This window comes from Cydia pomonella, chromosome 26 (genome assembly GCF_033807575.1).
Source record: "Cydia pomonella isolate Wapato2018A chromosome 26, ilCydPomo1, whole genome shotgun sequence".
In the NCBI taxonomy this organism is placed as follows: domain Eukaryota; kingdom Metazoa; phylum Arthropoda; class Insecta; order Lepidoptera; family Tortricidae; genus Cydia; species Cydia pomonella.
This window is the reverse complement of record NC_084728.1, coordinates 1933396-1959152: the sequence shown is the minus strand read 5'-3', so window position 1 is coordinate 1959152 and position 25757 is coordinate 1933396. Positions and strand designations below refer to the sequence as shown.

Genomic DNA, 25757 nt, shown 5'->3' with positions numbered 1-25757 from the left:
GCTTGATACACATAATAATTGAAAAAATCGGAGCGCGTTTTAGGAAAATGTGCGATTTGAAGTGCGCTATGTGTACTCTGCCTAAAGATTTCAAATAACGTACAAAGCGCCTCTACCATCGCCCGTTTTAATAGGGAGAATCCCTCGCAGCTGCTCCTGTACAGTAAGAATTTGGTTAGTTTATTCAATTCAATTCAATTCAATTTATTTATTGCAATCATGTTCATTGTATACAGATGTTATATAAACTACAGTCAGTACATGATACCCTGTTAGGGCACAGCAATTTTCTTATGTACTAAATTAACAACTACGACAATGTGTATTTACTTAAACATTAGATGGCCTAAAATGTATTGTTTAAATATTAACTAATCGATATTATTTCATCCTCTAAGTTATCATTTAAATATTCATTCAATGAGTAATAACATTTTTTTAATAAAACAGACTTTATGATTTTAATAAATGTTTTATCACTTTCTAAATTTTTTATGGCATCAGGCAGTTTATTATATATTTTTATGGCCATGACATAAGTGCTGTTGGAATGCTTTTTTATTCTAGAGGCCGGTAGTAATAGTTTGTTTTGGTGTAGTATAAACAAAATAATAATAATAAACCTATAAAGAATCACAATAATAACATGCAATACCCGCTTCCCCTTGATTACGTCCATTTCAAACCGTTATAAAGTTAAATATCAGTGAGCAAAGTGTCTGCCAAATGTTTTTTCGTATCCACGGAGTCGTAATGAATCGAATGGGGGCAATGAGAACCGTGTGCAAATGACTTAGTAGAGTTTTTTTTTCAAACACTTTTACAACTCCGTCCCATGATAATGCAGAGCCCTGAATGTCTGCCTCCTCGATTTTCTTCGTTTCCAAGATATTTGTGACCATGAACCCCAGAGGCAGACGTGTGCAAATAATTTGATACCCCTTTTTTTTTTAACAACTTTAATCGGCTGTAACGCGAAAACGCAGCGACGTAGGACCATTATTGACTGGACCAAATCGATTCGTACTGACGTAAACTGCAATCTACCTCGATGTGAAACGTGTGCAAATCATATACCGAAATGCTCGCCACCTCCCTAACTATTACAATACATTTTGAATCATAGTTCCACAATGAGAAATCGGTTAAAAATGAGATTTTAAAATGCGGTAAACTGTTATCATTATCAAACACTCTCCCATACAAACTTCATGTGTTAACCATAAGCTACATCACCAGCCGCAAAAAAAAAACGTGCGCCAGAACCAGCAATAATATACTACTTTTTGCAAAGAATAGATATTTTAGCTCACCCAATCCGATCACTGTACATGACATTAAAGCTCTCCACGGGGCCTCTACGTGTTAGATCTATATCCCCATGCAAGCCTATAAAAAGACCGTGATTTATAGGCTTGTGAATGTGCGAAGGAAATGAATAATCTTATAAACATCATTATTAAAACCGAATTTACATACTTGATACATGAGTAAAACTGTAAAATTGGTTGAAAATCGTTGATTCATCATGTCGTTTTTACGTCCAAACATCCAAACATAGAAACTTAAATGTAATATATAAGTTAGTAATATTAGGTTGTAAATGTAATATACATATAACTTACCTATGAAATTGGCGTTTTGTATGGAGAACGTTAACGAAATTCGATTTTTCATACAATGAATTTTGCGGATTATTTTGTGATGGCATTTTCAAACCAAACAAATTTTTGCCAGTACTCTAAGACATTTTTAAGGCACATAGTCTCTAATTTTTTTTAAAAATCTGTCCCATCAGAAAAATACAAGTCATTTAAATACTCGAGCCGGCAGCACATGAAAAGAGCTGTTTTCAAAGCAAAAGTAGCAAATAATTGTATGTAAAATCGTAGTTATGTAGCGCACTAATGAAATTAAAAAAATACTTCGAAGTTACTATTAAAATAAACTATGACATGACTAATACTTATGAACAAAAACGCCAATTTCATAGGTAATGACCCAATATTAATATGAAGAAAACCCACCATCAGGCAATTTCAAGGTCTTCAGCGCCTCCTTCAACACAGGACTGTCTCTGATCTCCGCATACGTCTTCGTGAAGACATCGTACGCGTTCTTCGTGTTGTCCATTTCGCAGGAGCCTTTAAAGTCGTCTGTATCAATACTCCATACCATGAGGCCGCCGAGGCCGTAGGACATAGCTAACCTGAGGATTGAAAAAAAGACCGTTTATTTCAGATCACTGATCCATAACGACTATTAGTATAAACTTAAAACTATGTTAATTAGGTACTAAGAGAAAAATAAAAATAAGAACTTATAACTAAAAACTAAGTGTGTGGAGAGGAGGGGCGCAGGTTTTTTTTTTTTTTTTATTCTTTTATTTATTTAGGGACTTTTAATCTAAAGATTATGCCAGTCCCATCGTACCTTAAACTATGTAAATTACAATCACTCATCAATCACGGCCTGACAGTATACTGACTAATAGAATTAGAGATAAATAAATATACCTCCTTTGCCTCTTCTGAATTTGGTGTCGCCAAGATGCTTTGGAATGCGCCTACATCTAACCTATTAAGCTTTATTGACTTCAACAATATTTGTCTTTCAATATTTGGCGCAGGTTGTCATGCTCTATTTCGCTCTCCCAATTGCCACCTCCAATGTGTTAAATTCAAGGACTATACAAATTCGGGCCTTATTCAACATGCTAGCTATAGTCACCTATCGCTTCCAAATCAACAGATGATTCTCCCACGTGTTGATTCTATCACGTGTTGACAGAATTGGGTACTTGACGCATGTCAAAATAGCCATTCTCTTGATCTTCCATACATTTAGGACAGACTAATGTAATGTGATGTCACATCACATTTTCATTTTGTTAGAGGCGTTTCTATCGTCGAGTGCGAGCGTCAGACTTTAACTCTCATTTCTGACCATTGTGTTGCTTAAATGCCATGAGTCCTATATAGACATTTGATCCCCAGGAAAATCAAAATCGACTGCCATTATTTACAAAAAATTGTCAAGTAGCCAATTATCCCGACATCTTAGAACCTAAATGGTGGCGCACTGTGCGGTTTAAGAGGAATTTATTTCCGCGGACGCTTCGTCTGTGGAATGAGCCTGCCGAGGTTTTCCCGAGGGGCTACAGTATGGGGTTTTTCAAAAAAGGAGTTTACGGTTTTTAAAGGGTTGGCAGCGCGCAATGTAACACCTCTGGAGTTGCAAGATGACGCAACGCCTACGGTGACTGCTTTCAAGACTGAATCCAAACCAACAATTGTGTATATTCGTAACGAAAGCCGATTAACTTTATAGTCGTTCTTCATTACGTTGTCGATTTTCTTGTTTTATTCGGTCATCTTTTGAACACAGACATCTCAAACGCTTCTTTTGAAGGAAGTCCGGACGTAACTTACTTGACTTTGACAGCGATAGATTGAGGGTCGTCATAAGAGATGATGCGAGCACCATCGCGAAGGAACGGCGTGCTGCTAGCTTCGTCCCATTCACGGCGCCAGGAGTTGGACTGGTTTGAGAGCTCCATACAAATCTGTAAACGAGGTATTTATTTATTACAAGAAAGACTTCCCTACAGTTAGTTAGATACGAGTAGTTCTGTTGGACATTTTCCGCAAATCGACAACTATTGTGCCAATTATGCGTAAAAAAAGAGGCAGCGCTACTCTAACCACCCCAGCTTCTCCACGAAACCTAGCAATGCTTAGCAGGTTCCTAAGGTGTACATGGAGTCCTTAGGTATTTGTTCCTGTAAACTTCTACCTGTCTAGGAGAATATATTTTGTTGTTTCCAATATTTCCCTATATTAAATTTTATAGATTATTTACGTACGAGGTGAAAAACAGCGCTATACTGCTCACCAGGCTCACAATTGGAGTTACAGGCATCTATAGGCAACAGTGAATGCTTTCCATCACATGCTTAAACTAACTATAGGCAAAGAGAATTTGAAAAAGAGGTAGATTGTCAAAGAAAACTTTGTATCCACAGTAAATTTATTGCCATCTTTCGACACATGATTAAAACTTTTAGAACGCCATTTGACTTTGATCCTAATTCTTTCAGTGATATGTGTTTAATTTGTTAAATATCAAAAAGTTGCGCCATCTAATAGATCAAAGGCCAAAGATATGGCGACATCGTGTCGAGCGATGGCACCATAACCTTTAGGTTGTGCCCGGTGAGTCACTTTTTGATTTAAACACATAACAGTGAAAGAATAAGGATCAAAGTCAAATGGCGTTATAAAAGTTTTAATCATGTGTCGAAAGATAGCAGTAAATTTACGTGGCCACAAAGTTTTCTTTGACAATACACCTTTATTTCAAATTCTCTTTGCCATAGGTTTCTAACGCGTCGATATCTCGTATGTAATGTCACATGACGTGCAACAGTTCATTGGCTTTACCAGTACAAAAGAGACGACGATTCAACGGTGCCACTACCTTCTGTCGCCAAAATAATGCTTATAAAAATTAATTGTAATATGGGCCTTATTATTCAATCAGGAGATTTAAATGTTTTTTCTGCCCTCCGGGCGGAAAGCGTCAACTTTGCTCCCGCTGCGCTAAACGAATTTGCCGTTTTCCGCCTCCGTCGAGCAGAAAAATAGTATACACACCACTGCAGGATTCGTAAGACATTCCATCCCGCGTTTTCGGCTCGGGTGTGAATCTTAAACGCGGCACGCAATGTCCTACTTTTCCTCTCTTGGGACACAAATAACTAAAAAAAGGCCTGCTTACCTCATTATACCCCATGAAACCTGCTTCTCTAGTATAAGGTCCCTTAAAGCCCTGGCTCTTGACAGGCGTTCTACCATACTCCATTTTCCCCACGCTGGCGTCCATTAGGTAGAATGTTCGTCCGTACATCGGGAGACCGAGCACCATCTTGTATGGGCTCACACCGTGGTCTAACATGTATTTGATTGTGTATTCCTGGAAAGAAATGGTTGATATTAGTAAAAATCGACAGAGACTCACTAAATTATTAATTAAATTATTTTACACGCGTAAAGCCTGACCAGTAGGTAATATACGATCACGCGCGATATTGCGGAATTTCATTAACTCTAAATTTTTCATATTAAACTGAACTGTCACCCTATACATGGGAATAACAGCGCCCTTTTGACAATAATTATATATTTCTGGTCGGGCTTTATATTTAGGATATAAACTCTTCTTCTTTAAAAATATGGCCTCCATCAAATCTATGATGAATTTCCCAATGCCAAATGTCGTTGTTCAGTAGTAACTTTTAAGTGTGCTTGTAGCTCGTAGAGCATGACGTTGTTCGGTAGTTGCTTTTATTTAGTAGAGATAGCTGGACTTTAAGGCGCAGGGTAGGGCAAGGCATTCTCCATACAAACCTTGTGCAAGGTTTATTCGTTAGTTTTGGCACTATAGCATTTAATTAAATTTTTTGCTTGTATACCTATGGGCCCGATTCGAAGAATGATTAAGAGATGCTTAAGATCTTGGAAAGAGATTGAAAAGATCGATAGCCAAACGATATGTCAAAATTGTCGTTTATTTCGATTCTGCTGTGATCTCAATAAGATCTATTTACGATATTTCTAACGTCAAATTGACATTAGTTGCCCGAATCGTGCTGCTTCTGTCTTATACGACATACAAACGATATCTAATTGAGAACTTATCTAAAACAGAACTTATCGTTATCGTATCTTTTCCGTATTTCATTCTTCGAATAGGGCCGTATATTGGATATACGCAGAACTTGATGCAGAATTTTTTCTTTATTAAAAAAAAAATACAAAAAAAAAAAACATCAAGCCCTAGCTAACAGAAAAATAAGCATATTTACCAAAAATAATAACTGTAGCGCGAACACAGATGAAGAAAAACGCGCACAAAGTTTGTATGGAAAGACCTTGCCCTACCCTTCGCCTTAATAAAAGAGATAGGTATATGTTTGTCCCGTTAGCGGTAGAGACGTCCGGGTGTTGGTGTGCCGAGGCCAAAATTTTCTTGGGCGAATTGGGGCGGCGGTTGAGGGAGAGGGGTCATGACCCTCGTTCCGGGTCATTCCTGATGCCGAGGCTGTCTATCGCGATTCAGCGTGGCAACGCGGCGAGCGTGATGGGCACCTTTGCGTCTGTGAGGGCTCGGGACGGGCTGTTTAGTTTATAGTCCATTTTAATGTTTTTTTTTTTCAGAGTAATTGAGAATGTAATAGTTTTTGTATTGTTAAAATTATATCATTATTCTCTAAAATAAAGTAAATTAATGTTAATTGTTAGGATATATTTAAATATTTTTTACAGTACATATGGGGCTACTTTATAGCACTAGTGCGAGAAGTAGCATATTACGTTACTGTGTCGAACATTTAAAGGGCCATATGTACTGTAAAACGTTGTACGATACATGTGCGAATAGGTAATTCGCAACTCGTGTCGATTTAAAACACTCCCTTCGGTCGTGTTTTAATTTATCGCCACTCGTTTCGAATTTCCTATTTTTCGCACTTGTATCGTAATGTACTATTATAGTAATAAATAAATGTACCTATGTAATTAATTAATGAATACACGGATGTTAAAAAAACGCGTTTTTAGTTTAGTTTTTTATTAGCTGCACACTTCCACGATTGTTGACTGCATAATAAGCTATCAATATTACGCTATAAACTTATACTTTTGACACTGACAGATCTGTACCCCTAGTGTAAATAAATTCGATTTCGAAACGTGACGTACGCGTTTGCGTTTAGTCTCATTTTGTATTGGATTTAGAAAGAGCGCGCCAAGCGGGACGTTTTGGAAACTCAAAATCCTATACAAAATGAGACTTAACGCAAACGCGTTCGTCACGTTATGATGTCGATCAAATTTACACTAGGGATACCGATTCATATCTTATCCATATCGAATTCATATCCTAAAAATTAAAATTATGAGTGGTAATAAGTTTATGAATAATAAGTATCATGGTAATGGTTTTTACATTACATATTGCTACTTTACCGCCCTAGTGCGGTAACTAGCACTTTACGTGTCTATGTCGAAAATTTAAAGGGCCATAAAGTACTGTAAAACGTACGAGACACGTGAGAATAGGTAATTCGCCACTCGTTGCGAATTTAGTACTTTTCGCACTTCTATCGTAATGAACTATTACGGCTGTTACGAGTATGGGTGGTGCAAAAAAATGACAAATTACAAAGCAAAAATATTTATTACGTAATAAAGAAAAAAAATCTACATCACAATTGTTTATTTTGCTATATAAATTATCGGAAATTTTAAACGGTTATTGGTAGGATTATTATGACCTTGAAAATCAGCGTGAACAATCAAAGCAGGGTCAAAACCTTAACAATTTATTGAATAAGAACCGGCCTCAAGGTGCGGTTAGTTAGTTAGTGCTTCTGGACATTTTCCGCAAGTCGACAACCACTATTTTGCGTGAAACGAGATAGCGCTACTCTAACCACCCCAGCTCCTCCACGAAGCCTAGCAGTGTCCAGGTTGCTATCTGCCTCTCTTAGTGCACGGAGTCCCTAGGTATTTGCTCCTGTATACTTCTACCTGTTTGCAGTCTACGAGAATGTGTTTTGTTGTTTCTTCTTCTTCCATGCACGCTCTGCACATGGGGCTGTCTGTTTTACCCATATTGTGTAGGTGTTTGTTTAGTGTGTTGTATCCTGTGATTAATCCAACTATTTTAAGTAGTTCAATGTGCGGTATCATCGCAATAGTTTTGTGTTTATTTCAATCAGTTGTTCACGAGCTTTTTAATAAGTTCGGCTTTTTCCTTCAAGCGTTTTAATAATTTTACGTGATTATTAAGTATCTCGTCCACTTCTCGACTTAATATTTGAGTCTTGTAAGTCAATACTGATGAGTCTTCTAACACAGCTGGTTTAATCTTACATATTGGATCCAGGTTTAACGCATCAGGATCCCGTTTAGTTCTAACCGAGGTATATGCAAAGTTTGACATATATTTTGGAAGGGCGTTCACTAGTCTACATGATATCCGCACTTTATATTGTTTTCCAGGGCATGGTAATTTAAATTCATATTTTAATGTGTTAGACAAGTCAAATTTTGTAGTTCCAGAAATGGAGATTGGTTCTATATCCGCGAATGTATACTGAATTAGAAAATATATATTGATATTGTGCCACAATTTCCCGGAAGGTCTCCATTCTAAGATGGCGTTTGTACCGTTTGCCTGTATCTTAATAATTTCGGGATTCTTCAGTTTAGTTACCTCTATTATGTCTATTTCTTTTGTTTCGTTGATGCAAACTAATGCATTGCATACTTGGAAATGTAATTCAATGCGTTTATCTTGAAATAAATATTCCTCGCTCATTTGCAATTTACAAAACATTTTTTTCTCCATCTGTAGGCGACCTTTGCACACTTGTGTACCGTTGAAGCCAGACAATGTGAAATTTCCTTGATAGTTCCGTATACTTGTGCTCCAAGAGCAGTTGAGGTATTCAAAATTATGTGAATAACAATCAAATCCGGTAACATTCGGGTGAAAATTTACTTTAACCGCCATAAAAGCGTTGCAGGATGTATTAGACTGGAAGCAACGAAGAAAAATAGCGTTTGATTTAGTATTAACTATTGTCTTAACCGTTGTCGCATTAACGGTTTGTATAAGTACATTTTCGAGTGTTTTTATCTCAAGTTCGTTGGTGTTACTTGTGCAGTAGACTTCAGTAGGTCCTTCTTTGACATGATGGAAACGGTTGATAGTAATCGCGTTAGGCACTATTATCTTCGGGTTAGTGCAGCCAGAGGCGAACGCAACAGTGCAGAGCATAGCGAGCAGATCCGTCGGACACATGATGCTGACTAGGAACACGGGACATTGGACCTGGAGCACGGGACAGGTCACTCGGAAGAAGGTCAGATTTGAATCACGGACACTGCGCACGGATCACGGGACACTTATGTCCGCTAAAAGCGACACGGCCGCTCTAATTGCGTTACGGAGTAGCCCATATTACCAAACGAAAAATAATCGCTTGAAACGACTTTCGAGCCAATTAGAACGTACCTGACATCAGAATGACATCTAAATGATATCATTCAGTTATCGTGCATTTCGCTCGTAGTTCCATACATGTATTTGCGGGAGCGATACTCACGATAATTAAATGATATCATTTAAATATCGTTATGATGTCAGTACACGTTCGAATTGCCCTGTTTATCATATCGGTCCCATAAATGAGTTCATTTTATTATTTTCCTTTTAGGCAATTAATTAACCGCGACTTATCGACATTTCTGTTGCGTTGTTTGTGGTATTTGATAAACAAAGAACTACTTAAATACTTATGTAGCAATCAGTTTAGTTCGAGTATATACAATACAGTACCTACTATTTTTCCTGCTACCTATATATTTAGCAAAATAACACTAAAAACGAACGGTTTTTACTTATATTACTGTATCGTAGTGTACATTACGGAGCCTTAATATGACTATTAAAACCCAAAATTATATTTTTAAACTATTTAATTGATGATGAACGTCTTACATGGTAGAAATGAAAAAGTGCAAGGGACGGGTAGACATACAAAAATTATGAATAGCGGTGCAGTAAGCGCCTATTCAATATTGACGGCAAAATTACTCGCGCGCACTGAATCTCACAGCAAACGCAGCAGGGGTCTGAACAATTACACAATTTAATATTTACTTATTTATTTAAACCTTACTGCACAAACAAAGAAAAATCGTACAAATTACGGACTTAATGTCAAAAAGCATTCTCAGTCAACCATTGGGTGAAACAAACACCTTATACGTTGGTGCAAGAAAGAAACATAACTTACTAGGAGAAATTTAACCTTGAAGTCAAATATTACTTAGGTATAATAAGCTCCGTTTATACATACCACGCTCAGCACGTCAGGTTCAGGAGCTGATACAGGAGCGTTGGCTCTAACAAAGCTGTCCCAAGTGCCGTGGTAGTCATAACACATAACTTACAAGGAGAAATTTAACTTTGAAGCAATACTTCGGTCTAATAAGCTCTGTCCATACATACCACGCTCAGCACGTCAGGTTCAGGAGCTGATACAGGAGCGTTGGCTCCAACAAAGCTGTCCCAAGTACCGTGGTAGTCATGACACATAACTTACAAGGAGAAATTTAACCTTGAAGGCAATACTTCGGTCTAATAAGCTCTGTCCATACATACCACGCTCAGCACGTCAGGTTCAGGAGCTGATACAGGAGCGTTGGCTCTAACAAAGCTGTCCCAAGTGCCGTGGTAGTCATGACACATAACTTACAAGGAGAAATTTAACCTTGAAGTCAATACTTCTGTCTAATAAGCTCTGTCCATACATACCACGCTCACCACGTCAGGTTCAGGAGCTGATACAGGAGCATTGGCTCCAACAAAGCTGGCCCAAGTGCCGTGGTAGTCATGACACATAACTTACAAGGAGAAATTTAACCTTGAAGGCAATACTTCGGTCTAATAAGCTCTGTCCATACATACCACGCTCAGCACGTCAGGTTCAGGAGCTGATACAGGAGCATTGGCTCCAACAAAGCTGGCCCAAGTGCCGTGGTAGTCATGACACATAACTTACAAGGAGAAATTTAACCTTGAAGGCAATACTTCGGTCTAATAAGCTCTGTCCATACATACCACGCTCAGCACGTCAGGTTCAGGAGCTGATACAGGAGCATTGGCTCCAACAAAGCTGGCCCAAGTGCCGTGGTAGTCATGACACATAACTTACAAGGAGAAATTTAACCTTGAAGGCAATACTTCGGTCTAATAAGCTCTGTCCATACATACCACGCTCAGCACGTCAGGTTCAGGAGCTGATACAGGAGCATTGGCTCCAACAAAGCCGTCCCAAGTGCCATGATAGTCATAACACATCATGTGGATGAAGTCCAGGTACCTAAAATCAGGGTTGACAGTTGTAAATCGAAGGTACTTTACTTTTCAACAAGGAGGAGTTTTGGCCAAAGGGTGTCAAGTTTCGGCGGTTCCGAAACCGGCTCCCTGACACTGCGGGGTTGCGTTGCATCGAAACCATATGTAATGTGATTTGTAGTGTTAAGTTTTAAGATATATTGTTATAATATATGTATGTTAGTTTTAAGGTATTTATTTATTTGCCACTAGTTGCCGGAAATAAAGATTTTCATTTCATTTCATTTTATTTTCATTTCATTTCATTTTCATTTAATTTAATTTCATTTAGTCGGTAAATGACCCTGCCTACGAAGCAGGAGGTTCCGGATTCGAATCCTGGTATGGGTATTTATTTGTGTGTTTATCACAAATATTGTTCTTGAGTTATTGTTGTTTTCTATGTATTTTTATATATAACTATATATTATTATACCGTTGTCTAGTATCCACGACACAAGCTATTTAGATATATGTCAATCGATATTTGTGATTATTTCCATTGTACCTAACTGTAAGTAGTTAATTTGAATTATATTTTATTGATTTTATGACACCGATCTTTACGTGTACAGATTTTTAAAGGGTCGGCAACGCGCTTCGGTGACAGTTTACCATCAGCCACCCTCCTGGTATAAAAAAATTGGAATAATTTATTGACATTGTATTTTAATTTATAATAATTTTGTAATTAATTATTACTATGTAACTTAACGTTACGTGTGCATGGTTAGTACCAAATAAAATCTATCTATTTATCATTCAAGCGTCCAATTCGCTCAGACTTGTTTGTACATACGTTAAGCATTTCGATCGTACTTGTTCGTATAGTCGTTCGATTTGAAGCTGGCCCCGAGCGGCTAATCTTTTGTCTATTGTTAAAACCGCGCGTGCCACTACCTGAAAAAAAAGGGTCGTATACCTAATTCTAATTGGTACCGGAGCACGGGCTAGTCCAACGCTCAAAAAACCAGTGTAGGTGCGCTCTCCGATAACGCGCCATTGTTCCGCATATCGAGGACACATTTTAGACTGGCTCGGTAGCGTTCGACTCGCCGAGACTCAGTAACCGTATAGGGACCACACAAGAAATCGCAAATTATTTTTCCATTTGTTCATTTTGAATCTTATTTATAAGAGTTATAATTCAATAACCGGTTAAAATGACCTTTCTTTGCAGGTAGTGGCAAGAGTTGTAATTCAATAACCGGTTAAAACAGTGGTGGGAAAACTTTTTTCATGGGGGGCCAGAAAATATAAAAAAATCCGAGGAGGGCCGGAACTGCAGTATAAATACATTTTGATTTGAAACCGTTATCTCTCGAGCTATATACTAATTATTTCGAAGGACCGGCGGCGGGCCGGATGAAAGCCTTGCGCGGGCCGGAGCTGGCCCGCGGGCCGTACTTTGCCCACCACTGGGTTAAAATGACCTTTCTTTGCAGGTAGTGGCACGCGCGGTTCTAGCTAACAATAGACAAAGGATAAGCTGCTCAGGGCCAGCTACAAATCTAAAAACTATGTAGGGGAGAGGAGAGGCACGGCCGAATGAAAACGAAATGATATGGTTTTGATGTCAAAATGTTCCTACGTTTGAATCGGCCTCAAATGCAAGTGACTGGTGAACTGATGATGATTGGTCTGTACCTGCTAAGTTTGGAGAGATCGTAGGCGGCGTCCATCGTTTCTTTGCCAGCACCGAGTGCTGCCGTCAGAAGGTATTTCTTGGGCTGAAAGGCTTCTGAAAGTTCCTGAAAAATATTAGAACGTTCAAAACATCATTTTATCAAGGAAACATGACACCGCCCGCTGTACAGTAACGTTGTAATAGTGAAGGATGACTTATGCTAGAACCGTCCGGGCCCGGGCCAAGGCGTCCGACACTTCGTTTCCTATAGAAGCATCACGATCAAATCACTCATCAATGAAATCAAGTTGTTGACGCTTCTCCCAGACCCGGATCGTTCTAGCGTGCCCTGATGGTGATAAATAAATAAATAAACTTAAATATGTCCTACTATTGAGCACAGACCTCACATGTGCGACGATTAATACGGTTTTATTATTGCCTCTTTGGTAATTTATCAAAATAATGGCGCATATATTGGGTATCCACGAGGTCTATGGGCATTTTCAGAAATAAGTGTACTAACCCGGTACCTTTTTTAAAGACCTAACAAATTTTGGGTTATTTCTACTAAAAATCAGGAGCACTATCGATTTAAGCAATAAAAAAGTATCCCACTTTTAATAGTCAGTTTTGTAACGCAGTTAACCGTTAACCGGATTGATTGAAAATGGACCGTTATGGAAAATTAAACCAAAACGGGTACATTTTCTTCTGAAAACCTTCCTATGCAGCCGCGGACTGGACGCATGCGGCGCGGGGCGGCGGGCGTCACGGCAAGCTGCCACCGCTGTCGTCCAAAACAGGGCCTACCGCGAATCACGTTCGACGTGTTGTGGGTGTCACACTTACGCACGTTTTTCCAAGTGCGATAGAGATGCAACACGTCAAAGTGGTACGCGGTAGGCCTCAGGTTCATTCAAGTCAATACATTTTGATCGTGCCGCGCGAACCACCGCTCGAACCACACTCGCCGGTTCCGGCCGCCTCAGGGAGTAATAATGTATTTTTTTTACCTTAACCAAAGTGACGTAGTTGGCTTTATCCTCTGGTCTGCCATCTCTTCTCGCAGGGTACTCCCAATCCAAGTCCAGACCATCGAACTTGTAGTTGCTGGAACAAAAAATAATAATTAAAAATTAAGTAATAAAGGTAACGTTCCCATTAAGACTACACTAGCATTACTGCTGCAGTAATGCAGCGCGAGATTACTGCCGACTGCGTTGCTGCCTCAAACTACATAGATTGTAGCATCCTATAGATGTGCTATACGCGTGCGCCCGTGAGGGACAGAGCATATGCAATGCGACAAAATTAAAAACACGTTTTAACATTGCTGACAACATACCATAAACTACCTATGTAATTTGGTAGGGTTGTTTCACACCAGGATTTAAACACGCGACTTACGGATTGAAATGAAAGTCGGACGGCATATCCACTAGTCAATAATAAATATATATTATAGGACATTATTACAAAAATTGAATTGATATGAAAGTCTCACAGTAAGCTCAATAAGGCTTGTGTTGAGGGTACTACTTAAGATAACGATATATATAATATATAAATATTTATAAATACTTGAATACACAGAAGAAACCCATGACTCAGGAACAAATATAAAACTGATATATGGAGTGAGCACTCTACGTTACTTATTTACAGTACCTATGTACTTTATAGCACTAGTGCGAAAATTAGCATATTACGTTACTGTGTCGAACATTTAAAGGGCCATATGTACTGTAAAATGTTGTACGATACATGTGCGAATAGGTAATTCGCAACTCGTTTCAATTTGAAACACTCCCTTCGGTCGTGTTTTAATTTATCGCCACTCGTTTCGAATTTGCTATTTTTCGCACTTATTCGTAATGTACTATTTCTATGGCGAAGACGAGCTCTATGTATCTATAGAAACTACTTACTCCAGGAACGCCATAACGCTAGCAATAAACGTCTTCCTATTTTCTTCGCTGGCGGCCATCTTGGAATACTTGAGTGAGCCCTCGTTCCAGCCCCCGATGGCGATGGTCACCTTCAGGTGGGGGTAGCGCTGTTTCAGACCCACGAAGCCTTTGTAGCCAACTTGACCGTTGTTTTTTTCGATGTCTTGCCAGGGGTCTGAAATTTTTTTTTTCGTTTTTAGGCAAATTACACAGCGGGATTCAATCCTCAAAAATGGGATTGACGAATTATGCAGTAATTAGAATAAATCGAATGCCACATTATAAAGGTAATACCAATTGGCTACTTGACTGTTTTTTGTAAATAATGTCAAACGATCTTGATTTTCCTGAGGATCAAATGTCTATATAGGACTGACGCTCGCACTCGACGATTGAAACGCCTCTAACAAAATGATAAGGTGATGTGACGTCACATCATATAAGTCTGTCCTAAATGTATGGAAGATCAAGGAAATTGCCATTTGACCCTGAAATATTGCGTTTATGTGTATAGTTGTCATACAATTTATTTTTCAATAAAATGTAAGGAATCGAATGGTACCATTTTCTTTTATATTTTTGAAAGACAAAAAAAAATTTTTTTTGAGGTTTCGGAGCCTTGTATTGTTTTATAATCTCAATATAATTTTTTAAATTCCACTTTTTTATAATGAATGGCTCATTTTCTATCCATTTAACTAAATTTTGTTATAATATTCAACATGTGTCAAGTACCCAATTGTTAGCAAAACAGTGAGACCCAGGAACCGCCACCGACGTCATCTTCTCCCATTCTCGTCTGGAGATTGATTGACAGCATAACTTCAAATGTTCTAGATTTCAATTGTTTTGAGAGCGCACTCTTAATTATGGAGGGTAGAGGTAAGGAGAACAATCTATGTGTATGAAAAGTGTCCATCAAAAAACCTTAAATAGATGACGCCACAATATTCCCGAATTTCTTTTTTGACTTTGATAAAAAAAATCACATCACTGACAGCGCACTTCACTCTGTCAAAAACTATGTTCATGTCATGTCCTTGTGCTACCCTAACGCCATCGGAGAGATTTTGAACTATTGCTAGCTGGACACTTTTTCAACAGTTCTCCCATAAGAGATTGTTCTCCTGTTCTCCCTTACCTCTACCCTCCATTTTCTTAACTAACTAACTGCTTTGGCTCAGCGATCCAAAAAGAATCTTGGCCTCCGAAACGAGAGAACGCCACCTGTCCCGATCCAGTGCGGTTTCCTGCCATGAATTGGCATTCAGCCGACGTAGCTCCGCCTCCACGACATCACACCAGCGGTACCTGGGGCACCCGATCGGTCGACGGCCGGTTGGTCGCCCCAAGTACGCTTCCTTGACTACGCGATCCTCCCCCATTCTGAGTAGGTGACCGAGCCAGCGAAGTCTGTGGGATTTAGTTACGCCGATGATATTGGGCTCAGCCACCAACTCTTCCATTTTCTTAACCTAATTTTAATTATTACGCATAGGTTCCTGGAGTTCCTGGTGAATTTATGGAGATTGTAAGTCTTTTCTCTTTACTACACTTTGGTAAAAGCTAAATATTGAAATAACTTACCCATAACTTTAATGGTATTTGTGCTCTCATCCAGTCCAGCGAACGAATATACAAGGTGTGTGCACAAGGAGGGTTCTAGGTCGCCAATATCGTATTTCCCGGCGTCGGGCCGGTAAGTGGCCCAGCTGGCAACGTAGCAGACTACCACTTTTCCGTGCATGGGGCCTGGAATTTTAAATAATTGGTTAATAGTTTATTAGAAGACATGCCTTTGAGAGATTCCTTTTCAGTTTCAAGGATTTTTTTGGGATAAAATTTTTTCTATGTTCTTCTCCGGGACCTTAATTAACTATCTCTATGCTAAATTTCATCAAAATCGGTTCAGCGGTTATTGATTCCCCATTCAAATTTCCGCCTCCCTTTTTACTCCCACTATTTTTTTGGGTTGTATAGTATTCTATATTCTTCCCCGGGACTCGAATTATCTCTATGCCAAATTTTTTCATATTTTTTGGTTTGGCCTAGTGGGTAGTGACCCTGCCTACGAAGCTGATGGTCCCGGGTTCAAGTCCTGGTAAGGGCATTTATTCGTGTGATGAGTATAGATATTTGTTCCTGAGTCATGGGTGTTTTCTATATATTTAAGTATTTATAAATATTTATATATTATATATATCATTGTATAAAATACCCTCAACACAAGCCTTATTGAGCTTACTGTGGGACTTAGTCAATTGGTGTAATAATGTCCTATAATATTTATTTATTTATTTACTTAAAGAATACTATTAAAGAATTCGGCATCCCCGAAAACGATACCAGACGGCCTAGTAGTTTAAATTATATGTGGCATTATCTAGAAAAGGGACCTTATTGTCGATAGCGCTCACGCCGCACTGCGTCGCGCAGCGTTGTATTTGTATCGGAGCATCGTTAATTACGGCGGAAGCGCCATCGACAATAAGGTCCCTTTTCATAGATAACGTCACATATAGATAAACATTACACTATTTTTTTTTTCAATTGTACATCGAAATTTAAAATTAGGATACTATAGGTCTATAACGAAATCAATGTGTAGCTATTAGCTAAGTTGCTCATATGTATATTTTAAGACTGTTTGTTTCTCAATAAAAAAAAAATATACATAAAGGTGACAGAACCAAAGATAAAGAACAAACAACAAGACCAAGAAGGTGAGGGGACATAAAGATGAGAGCCCCGCCCCCCTTAAAAATAAAAAATCTTGGTGGCTCCACTTCTTAGATCCATCCATGGGTCCTAAGGACCACTCCTGTCAAAGGAAATCTTTTGTTCACGCAACACCGTATTTTATGAGCTGCACCTTAGACTATACGTTTGATTGTCTGCGGTTTTTTAATCAAGATTAAGTATAAGAGTTAAATTAAGATTAAGAAGCGCTGGTGGCCTAGCGGTAAGAGCGTGCGACTTGCAATCCGGAGGTCGCGGGTTCAAACCCCGGCTCGTACCAATGAGTTTTCAGAACTTATGTACGAAATATCATTTGATATTTACCACTCGCTTTTCGGTGAAGGAAAACATCGTGAGGAAACCGGACTAATCCTAACAAGGCCTAGTTTACCCTCTGGGTTGGAAGGTCAGATGGCAGTCGCTTTCGTAAAAACTAGTGCCTACGCCAAATCTTGGGATTAGTTGTCAAGCGGACCCCAGGCTCCCATGAGCCGTGGCAAAATGCCGGGACAACGCGAGGAAGAAGAAGGAGGAGATTAAGTATAAGAGTTGTATGAAGAAGCATTGGTCCACTATACTCTCAAGTTAATTTTCTACCTTGAGCACATTAAGTAGGTACAAAGACGTGTGACCCTGTTCTACTATTTCGGTGACATGGATCCTCTAGCGTGACAAATATCTCGAGCGTGAAACTTCTTTGTTCACGGTATCTCGTATTTTCGGTAACAGTGGTACTTGGTGAGAAAGTAATGTATTTAAGTAAAGTGTAGCGTGAAACCGGAGGTACTTTTATTGTACCCCTAGTGTACATTTTATTCGATGGCGTAACGTGACGTACGCGTTTGCGTTAAGTCTCATTTTGTATGGGATTTTGAGTTTCCAAAACGTCCCGCTTGGCGCGCTGTTTCTAAATCCCATACAAAATGAGACTTAACGCAAACGCGTACGTCACGTTCACGTTCACGAGTACTGTTTATGTCCGTTAAGAGGGAATAAGTTACGTGAACGTCTATACGAAAAGAGAAAACGTTTTTCACTTCTAAATATTTTTCATTCTCCATGATTTTTAGTATGTTATTGACACAATGAAATACTAAATAAATAAATAAATAATAAATAAATATTATAGGACATTATTACACAAATTGACTAAGTCCCACAGTAAGCTCTATAAGGCTTGTGTTGAGGGTACTTAGACAACGATATATATAATACCTATATAAATATTTATAAATACTTAAATACATAGAAAACACCCATGACTCAGGAACAAATATCCATGCTCATCACACGAATAAATGCCCTTACCAGGATTTGAACTCGGGACCATCAGCTTCGTAGGCAGGGTCACTACCCACTAGGCCAAACCGGTCGTTAAAATACTAGGTTTATAGCTTCTCCTCTTTTTCAAAATTTTCAATACAAAATAAAATATTCTTTCAAAAATTTAAACTATCATAACAACAGTGCAATGTAATCGAACAAACATAAATATTAATTATAAATTAATTTTTGTTAATTATTTTTTTTTTGTTAATTAATTTTTGCATGCCATTCCAAATTGCAATTATACTTTCTACTAACACACTTAGCCGTAAGTCATTACTAACATAATATGGATGTTTTTGTCCGAAATAAATGCTTTCATTTCATTTCATAAATACAAAATACCTAACTACCACAAAATACCTAACCTACCTACCTACTGACGACCGGTCTGGCCTAGTAGGTAGTGACCCTGCCTATGAAGCTGATGGTCCCAGGTTCAAATCCTGGTAAGAGCATATATTTGTGTGATGAACACGGATATTTGTTTCTGAGTCATGGGTGTTTCTATGTATTTAAGTATTTATAATTATAACATATTATATATATAGTTGTCTAGGTACCTACAACACAAGCCTTATTGAGCTTACTGTGGGGCTTAGTCAATTTGTGTAATAATATCCTATAATATTTATTTATTTATTATTTATTACTACAAAATACCTAAGTGACCTAATATGCGCCTCCACCCTGCATCGTACCTGGCTTAAAAGTACCCATAATGCCTGCAGCATTTCTTCGCTGCACTACAATTGAGACATATTGAACCAGGTACGATCCAGAGCGGGGGTCGCAGCCCCTCTCCCGAAGACGCCGAACCAGTTCTTTTTTTCAAAAAAGTGAAAGTATAAACCTAGAATATATTATGCTGAAGCGATCGACATCAAAATCAAAGTGATTTGTTAAGATTTAATTAGTAGAAACCGTTTTCTCCCGAAATAGAATTTCATAGAAAAGTACCGTTATTTCGCTAGAATCACTCTACTTTGTGTCTTCTTATCGGGTTGCACTATTCCCCAGTTTCCTAAGTGGTCAACGGTTAACTGGAAGAGATCCCTGAAAAGGATAAGTTCGCCTTTGTACAAATTATGTGTTTTTTCCTGTTTTATGTTGCTTTCCTCAAATTGTTAAACGAAAAGATGCATAGACGAAAAGCAATAGAGTTAGACCAAGATAACTCTGCAGCGATTTCCTATCACAGAGCGTAGTGTTATCTTAAAAGTCAAATGTCCATTAAATTATGACGTTTAATATACTTCCACGCTCTGCGCTAGAAAATTTCTGCAGATTTATCTTGGTCCAACTCTAAGGAAGTGAGTAGTCGATTTGACGTTTATATTTAGATAATTTATTTAATCAGGCATTACGTTGTAGGTATCCACATTAAATTAAATAATAAATAAATTGGTTTGCTAATTTGCGACGTGTTCACGCGTAATAGAGTCAGACCAAGTTAAATTAGCAACGATTTCGATAAACCAGCCTGTGTAAGCAAGCAGCCTGATCTAGAGCAGAGCCCAACTGGGGAAGTACCTTACAGAAAACCGCAGCCAGATAACACTAGACCCTACTCATAGTGTTGTGTTCCTGCCGGTGAGTAAGGTTGCCAGAGCACAACGAGGGTGCAGATTGTTAGGATCGGTAACGCGCATGTGACTCTGGAGTTGCAGTCGTACATAGCCTACGGAGACTGCTTAACCATCAGGACGGCCGTATGCTTGTTTGTCACCGATGTAGTATAAAAAAAGTGTTAAGTAAACGTCATATTTTCATAAAGCTTTGCTATTTAAAGTAACACTTGCACTGTCTGGGCTGATAAAATCGCTGCCAACTTATCTTGGTCTGACTCGTTTTTTAAATTTTATATTTAGTTCAAAACGGCGCGTGTGAGCGGTGTGTCACGCCCCCGTCGCTAAATATCATGGCCGCAAGGTTGAATTGGTCATAAAACCGGAATGGCTTGGAATGACCAATATAACAGATAAACTACTTTTAATGTTTGTCACTTTATCTAAATAAATAGGCCCTTTCATCTGCGTGAGATGTTTTAAGCAGCATCCTGGTAACGACACTTGCGTTCGTGGCTGTATAGCCCTATGCGAGAGAGGATCCCACGTCCACACACGCGGCAGGTGTATGCTTGCCCAGGTGGGCGAGGGTTGGAGGCCTGCTCGTGGCGCCTCATACGTTTCTCTCTTAAAGAGGTAAACCAGGCATCGTCGTGTGTGGCCTGACCATCGTGAATAGCACGACGCCATACGGGTCGGTCTTCGGCCAGGTTTTGCCATTGGTTATATGTGATATTAAAAGTAACCATATCACGCTTGACGCAATCTTTGAAGCGCAGCATTGGCCGCCCGACCAGTCTTTTTGCGTCTGCAACCTCCCCTAGCAGGATTTGACGTGGCAAACGAGTCCGTTCCATTCGATACACATGCCCAAGCCACCTCAGTCGTCTCTTCTTTAGTATGGCTGTGATACTATGGAGCTGTGCCTCGCTTAGAACAGACTCATTTGTCACGCGATCCTTCCATGTGAAGCCAAGTATGCTCCGCAGACAGCGCATATGAAAGGAGTTCAGCCGGCGTTCTTGTTTTGCGTAAGTTGTCCAGGATTCCGCTCCATACAGAAGAGTGCTTAGGACACACGCTTGGTAAATAAGCATTTTCGTTTTTACCGTAAGATGTTTGTTGTCCCAAGCCCTTGCACGGAGTCTTCCGAACGTAGTGGCCGTTTTTATCTAAATAGAACAGTCGTTTTATTATGTCGACGGCCGATCGTAAAACCAGGCCGATTATTAAGTTCCCGTGTTGTGTTTTGACGGTATTCATATTAAACCTGCTTGCTTCAGATGGCCGAAGGGCAAACTGTCCAGAAATAATTTCGTCGACTCAGGGAACCAGACAATGATTTTCGCAATTCACTATATGCCTAGGAATTTCATGATCTGCCTGACTTTACAATCGGCTGCCGACATCTATACCGTACAACTACCCAAGTACAGTTCAAAAGCTTCAATGGTCCAAAACGAACTCGAATATCTTCACGTGTGAAGATTAAGACCAACGATTGGTACGTTGACTAAGCACCCTATTGAGACGGGAACAATTTTTCGCTAGGTGGTGTGGACGGAGAGAGTATAGGGAGAAGTAGAAGAGGGAGCTGGAAGGGGTAGACCTCGGCGGACTTTCTCTGATCCAATCGGGGAAATCCTGAAGAAAGGCCAGGTCAAGAGCACCCTAAACCGACGAGCGTGTATGAGGAATGTCATGAAAGTGAAGGAAGCGAAAGAGGTATGTCAGGATCGTAGCAAGTGGAAATCCGTGGTCTCTGCCTACCCCTTCGGGAAATAGGCGTGATACGTATGTATGTATGGTGTGGACGGAAATGCCAATTTTACTCGTCGATTTCGACCGCCGATTATGACCGATATTACCGATAAAATGGAGGTGCGAATGCAACAATAACAATTTTTGACTCTAGTATTCACGTTTGGTGGCCATTTATTAGTTTAGAGCGCTCAAATATCACCATAAATCTAAAATTGGTGATTAAATTGGAGATTGACGCCAATTTCTTTTCTGATCAAATCCGTAGATATGACCATCCCGTCTGGACTCGCCTTTATTTGAGTGTCGCAATTCGGAGGTAACGGAGGTACCAAATTTCAAGATTCTGAGTTCACGGGAAGTACCCTGTAGGTTTTGATTCGATGAAACGGCTGTATCTTTTGATTGCGTTGTCTTAGAAGTTTGATTTTTTCACAGCTTCAAGAGACAGTAGACCTAAGTATTTGATATAAATTCCAGCGTGATACCTCCACGCGTTCCTGAGAAAAAGGGTCTTGACAGACAGACAGACGGACGGACGGACAAAAAAGTGATCCTATAATGGTTCCGTTTTTTCCTTTCGAGGTACGGAACCCTAAAAACATATATATATTCTAATAAGGTAGGTACGTATCTGGCACAAACGTCCCTAAAATACCGGCAGCGTTCCCGCGTTGAATAGCCAACGATATACGTTGGATCAAATGATATGATAATCCATATTAGTTGGTTTAACCTTTTCAACGCCAAAGACCACTAAAACGGTCATCGTCTGTCGTGCCCGCGATGCTTCATATTCGCTCTTCACCAGTTAACTTTTAGGCGTCCATGGCATTTCTTGACATGTGTGGAAAAGCGTTGAAAAGGTTAATGATTACGTTTGATATAACAAGGATATAAACAGTTACTTTCCTGATGTGACAAATTGTGTACGATCATATTAGTAACAAACGCAAAAACCGCAAGATAAATAAGCATTCATTTTGACATTACTGTGACGTCATATTATGTAGGTATGGTAATTTGTGTAATTAATGCAATATACTAATTGTCCAATATTACCAATTTATTTCATTAAGTGAATCATTTAACAAACCAATAAGATATGACGAAGCGGTCGATTCTCAGAAATAGATGTTTTTGTTGACTTATAAGATTCTGATTTATCATCATCATTTTCCTGACTGGTTTTCGGTTCCCAGCTTTTTGCCACGGCTCATGCTCCGCTTCGCAACTAAATAAAATTTCTATAGGCACTAGTTTTTACGAAAGTGACCGGAAGGCCTACCCAGAAGGGTCATTGTATCGATAAATATCTTATCTTACCTATCTATATTTAGCGATAACACCGCCTGTTGTCCGCCACTATCACTAGGTAGATAAGAAAAACAATTGTTCAGTGATAAAGGCAGACAACAGGCGGTCTTATCGCTAAAGAGCGATCTCTTTCAGACAACCTTTGGGTAGCGGAAACAAAAACAATGAATCAAAAAGAGTAGGTGTTGCAAAAAAAACGTTATGAAGCCTACTTTCATACACACAATTTAAGAAAATAAAATAGACAGACATAATAAATATATCAGACACAAACCAAAATATACGAACATATAACAGCAACATATCAACCACAGAGTAAAAAATAGCTATGTATTTCAAACACTAAGGTTAAGGTAATCTTTTGTTTTTCTTTAAGGTGTATCTTTTCTGAGGTGTGTCAATAAAGAGTGTAGTGCTTCTTCTCGCATGGTTACTCTAAACCCTTACTACTACAAGAATCGGGATACTTGCAGGTACTCTGACCTAACCAGTTCATTGCGATGCGTCCTCTTTGACGGCCTCAACCCAAGTGAACGAGCCTGTCCAACATTTACCGTGTCCCCACCACTTGCTAAAACTACCGTGTTGCCAACAGTATAACGTTATTTTCCCAACTACCCCTGTATTCATCGGGGTAACATAATAATGTTGTCACAGTATAATTATTATTTAACTGCTATCTTAAATGTAAACATAAATAAATCATGACAAGAGTATTGTATCTGAATTAGAGTACTAAATGGCGATAGTCATATTTTACAAGTGAAGTTTAGTGTACCAATTGGGTGGGTCAACTATTTTTTGTTCTTATTCTGTGCCGTTATCTAGTGGGGTGTGGAGTGATTTTTTTTTATTTATATCACGACGGTGGCAAACAAGCATACGGCCCTACTGCGTGTGTAGTAGTGTGCCGTTGTATAATTATATTGTTTATTGTTGTTTATTGTTTATTTATTTAATCAGTTTACAATTGTACCTTAACAGCTAAAGCCACAGCGGCACAAATTGGGAGACAGTAATATTTATACATTGAGTACAAAAGTATCTACATAATCACATTATATAATACTACTTACAGGCATCTCTCGCTCTATCACTCTCTTACACTCAGTCATCAGTCGTCCGATTGCACTCACAAACAAGTCACACTCCGGGTGTGCCTCGAGCACGGAGTTGAGTTATAAATATACAGTGTGTCCCTAGGCATTGGACAAAGCCGGAATGTACATATGCATTAGGGTATTTAGAACCAGTGTACAAAGTATCATAACAACCGATGTAGCGGTTTCGAAGAAATTAACAAATTACCATTTTTTACTTTGGAGCAGCCTGTACGTGTTAGTAGCTCCTAAGGTAATATCCTCAAAGAATCGTATGGAACCTTCTTCGACCTTTTTGATTATCTTTTTTATTTATGACACTAATAAGCTTCTGACTTTTGAAAAATGTCATCATTATCAAATATTTCGAACAAATTGTCAAAAACACTGCCAAAGATTAACACAGTGTGTGTCTTTTTGTTGTCGATTATTGCAAATAACTTTTGTTCGAAAATTTTTATTTTTTTATCTTTTGTTCTAATAAAAAAATATTAACGTCAGAGCATTCCTGAGAAGTAACCCTACGTGGGATTTCAGGGTTTGTCCAATGGCTAAGGTCACCCTGTATATATATATATCGATAACTCCGCTCTGTAGCGATAAGGCCGCCTGTTGTTTACCTCTATCTTCATGTATATTATGTGTTTCCATGTACATTTGTTCTGAGGTTGTGCAATAAAGAGGATTTGTATTGTATTGCATATGTATGTTTATTTATATATATCGAATATGTATACATATATGTAGGTATATTTAAAATGTATATTTACGTAAGCATAGTATCATAGTAGTCTCGACTTGTGTCTATATCCATATCAACTCTTTACAATCCTGCACCAAACTAACTATTTCTATCTAGCCCAATGGTTGACTTGTAGAGAATGCCTCAAGGCGTTAAGTCCGACATTTGTACTCTTTGTAAATTTGTGCAATAAAGTTTCAACAAACAAACAATACCCAGTTTGTCAGAAATTATGTCGTATCACGTTCTGCTAAGATGTTTAATAGATGGCTCATTAATAAATGGCTGATGATCATTAAAAATAGTATTTCTTTTAATTAAAGCTGCATGCTAATGTTTAATAAATCTCTCTTTGTAATTACCATGTATGTTGTGGAATTGAATAGTGTTTATTTAGGAATCTAAAATGCATAATTGATTAATTTAAATGTCATAGAATCAGCGAGGACGACCATACTTTCGTGCAAATACGATTACCAGAATAACAAGACCCCTCACAAATAGCTCTTCTAGCTCCATAACTCCTTGATCGAGCCTGCTCATAATTTAATGACGAATATATAATGCCCTCAACTACGCGTTCACTCAATTTCATTTAAATTAGAACAAATTTACTAAAGTTATTGTCCATCAAACTATCCTCTAAATAGTTCA

The 25757-nt window shown here is 38.7% G+C and overlaps 1 protein-coding gene across 1 annotated transcript in view; it reads right to left on the bottom strand.

Annotated features, from left to right (window-relative positions):
• The window catches only part of LOC133532307 (probable chitinase 2), a 29628-nt gene that overhangs the window by 2440 nt on the left and 1431 nt on the right, over positions 1–25757 (bottom strand). The window contains exons 2-9 of the mRNA XM_061870917.1: positions 16138–16302; positions 14530–14725; positions 13615–13711; positions 12619–12722; positions 10849–10957; positions 4780–4974; positions 3432–3565; positions 2028–2209 (exon numbers count right to left, since the gene is read on the bottom strand). Of these exons, the coding sequence (XP_061726901.1) occupies positions 2028–2209; positions 3432–3565; positions 4780–4974; positions 10849–10957; positions 12619–12722; positions 13615–13711; positions 14530–14725; positions 16138–16302 (1182 nt within the window). The remainder of the gene's footprint in view (positions 1–2027; positions 2210–3431; positions 3566–4779; positions 4975–10848; positions 10958–12618; positions 12723–13614; positions 13712–14529; positions 14726–16137; positions 16303–25757) is intronic.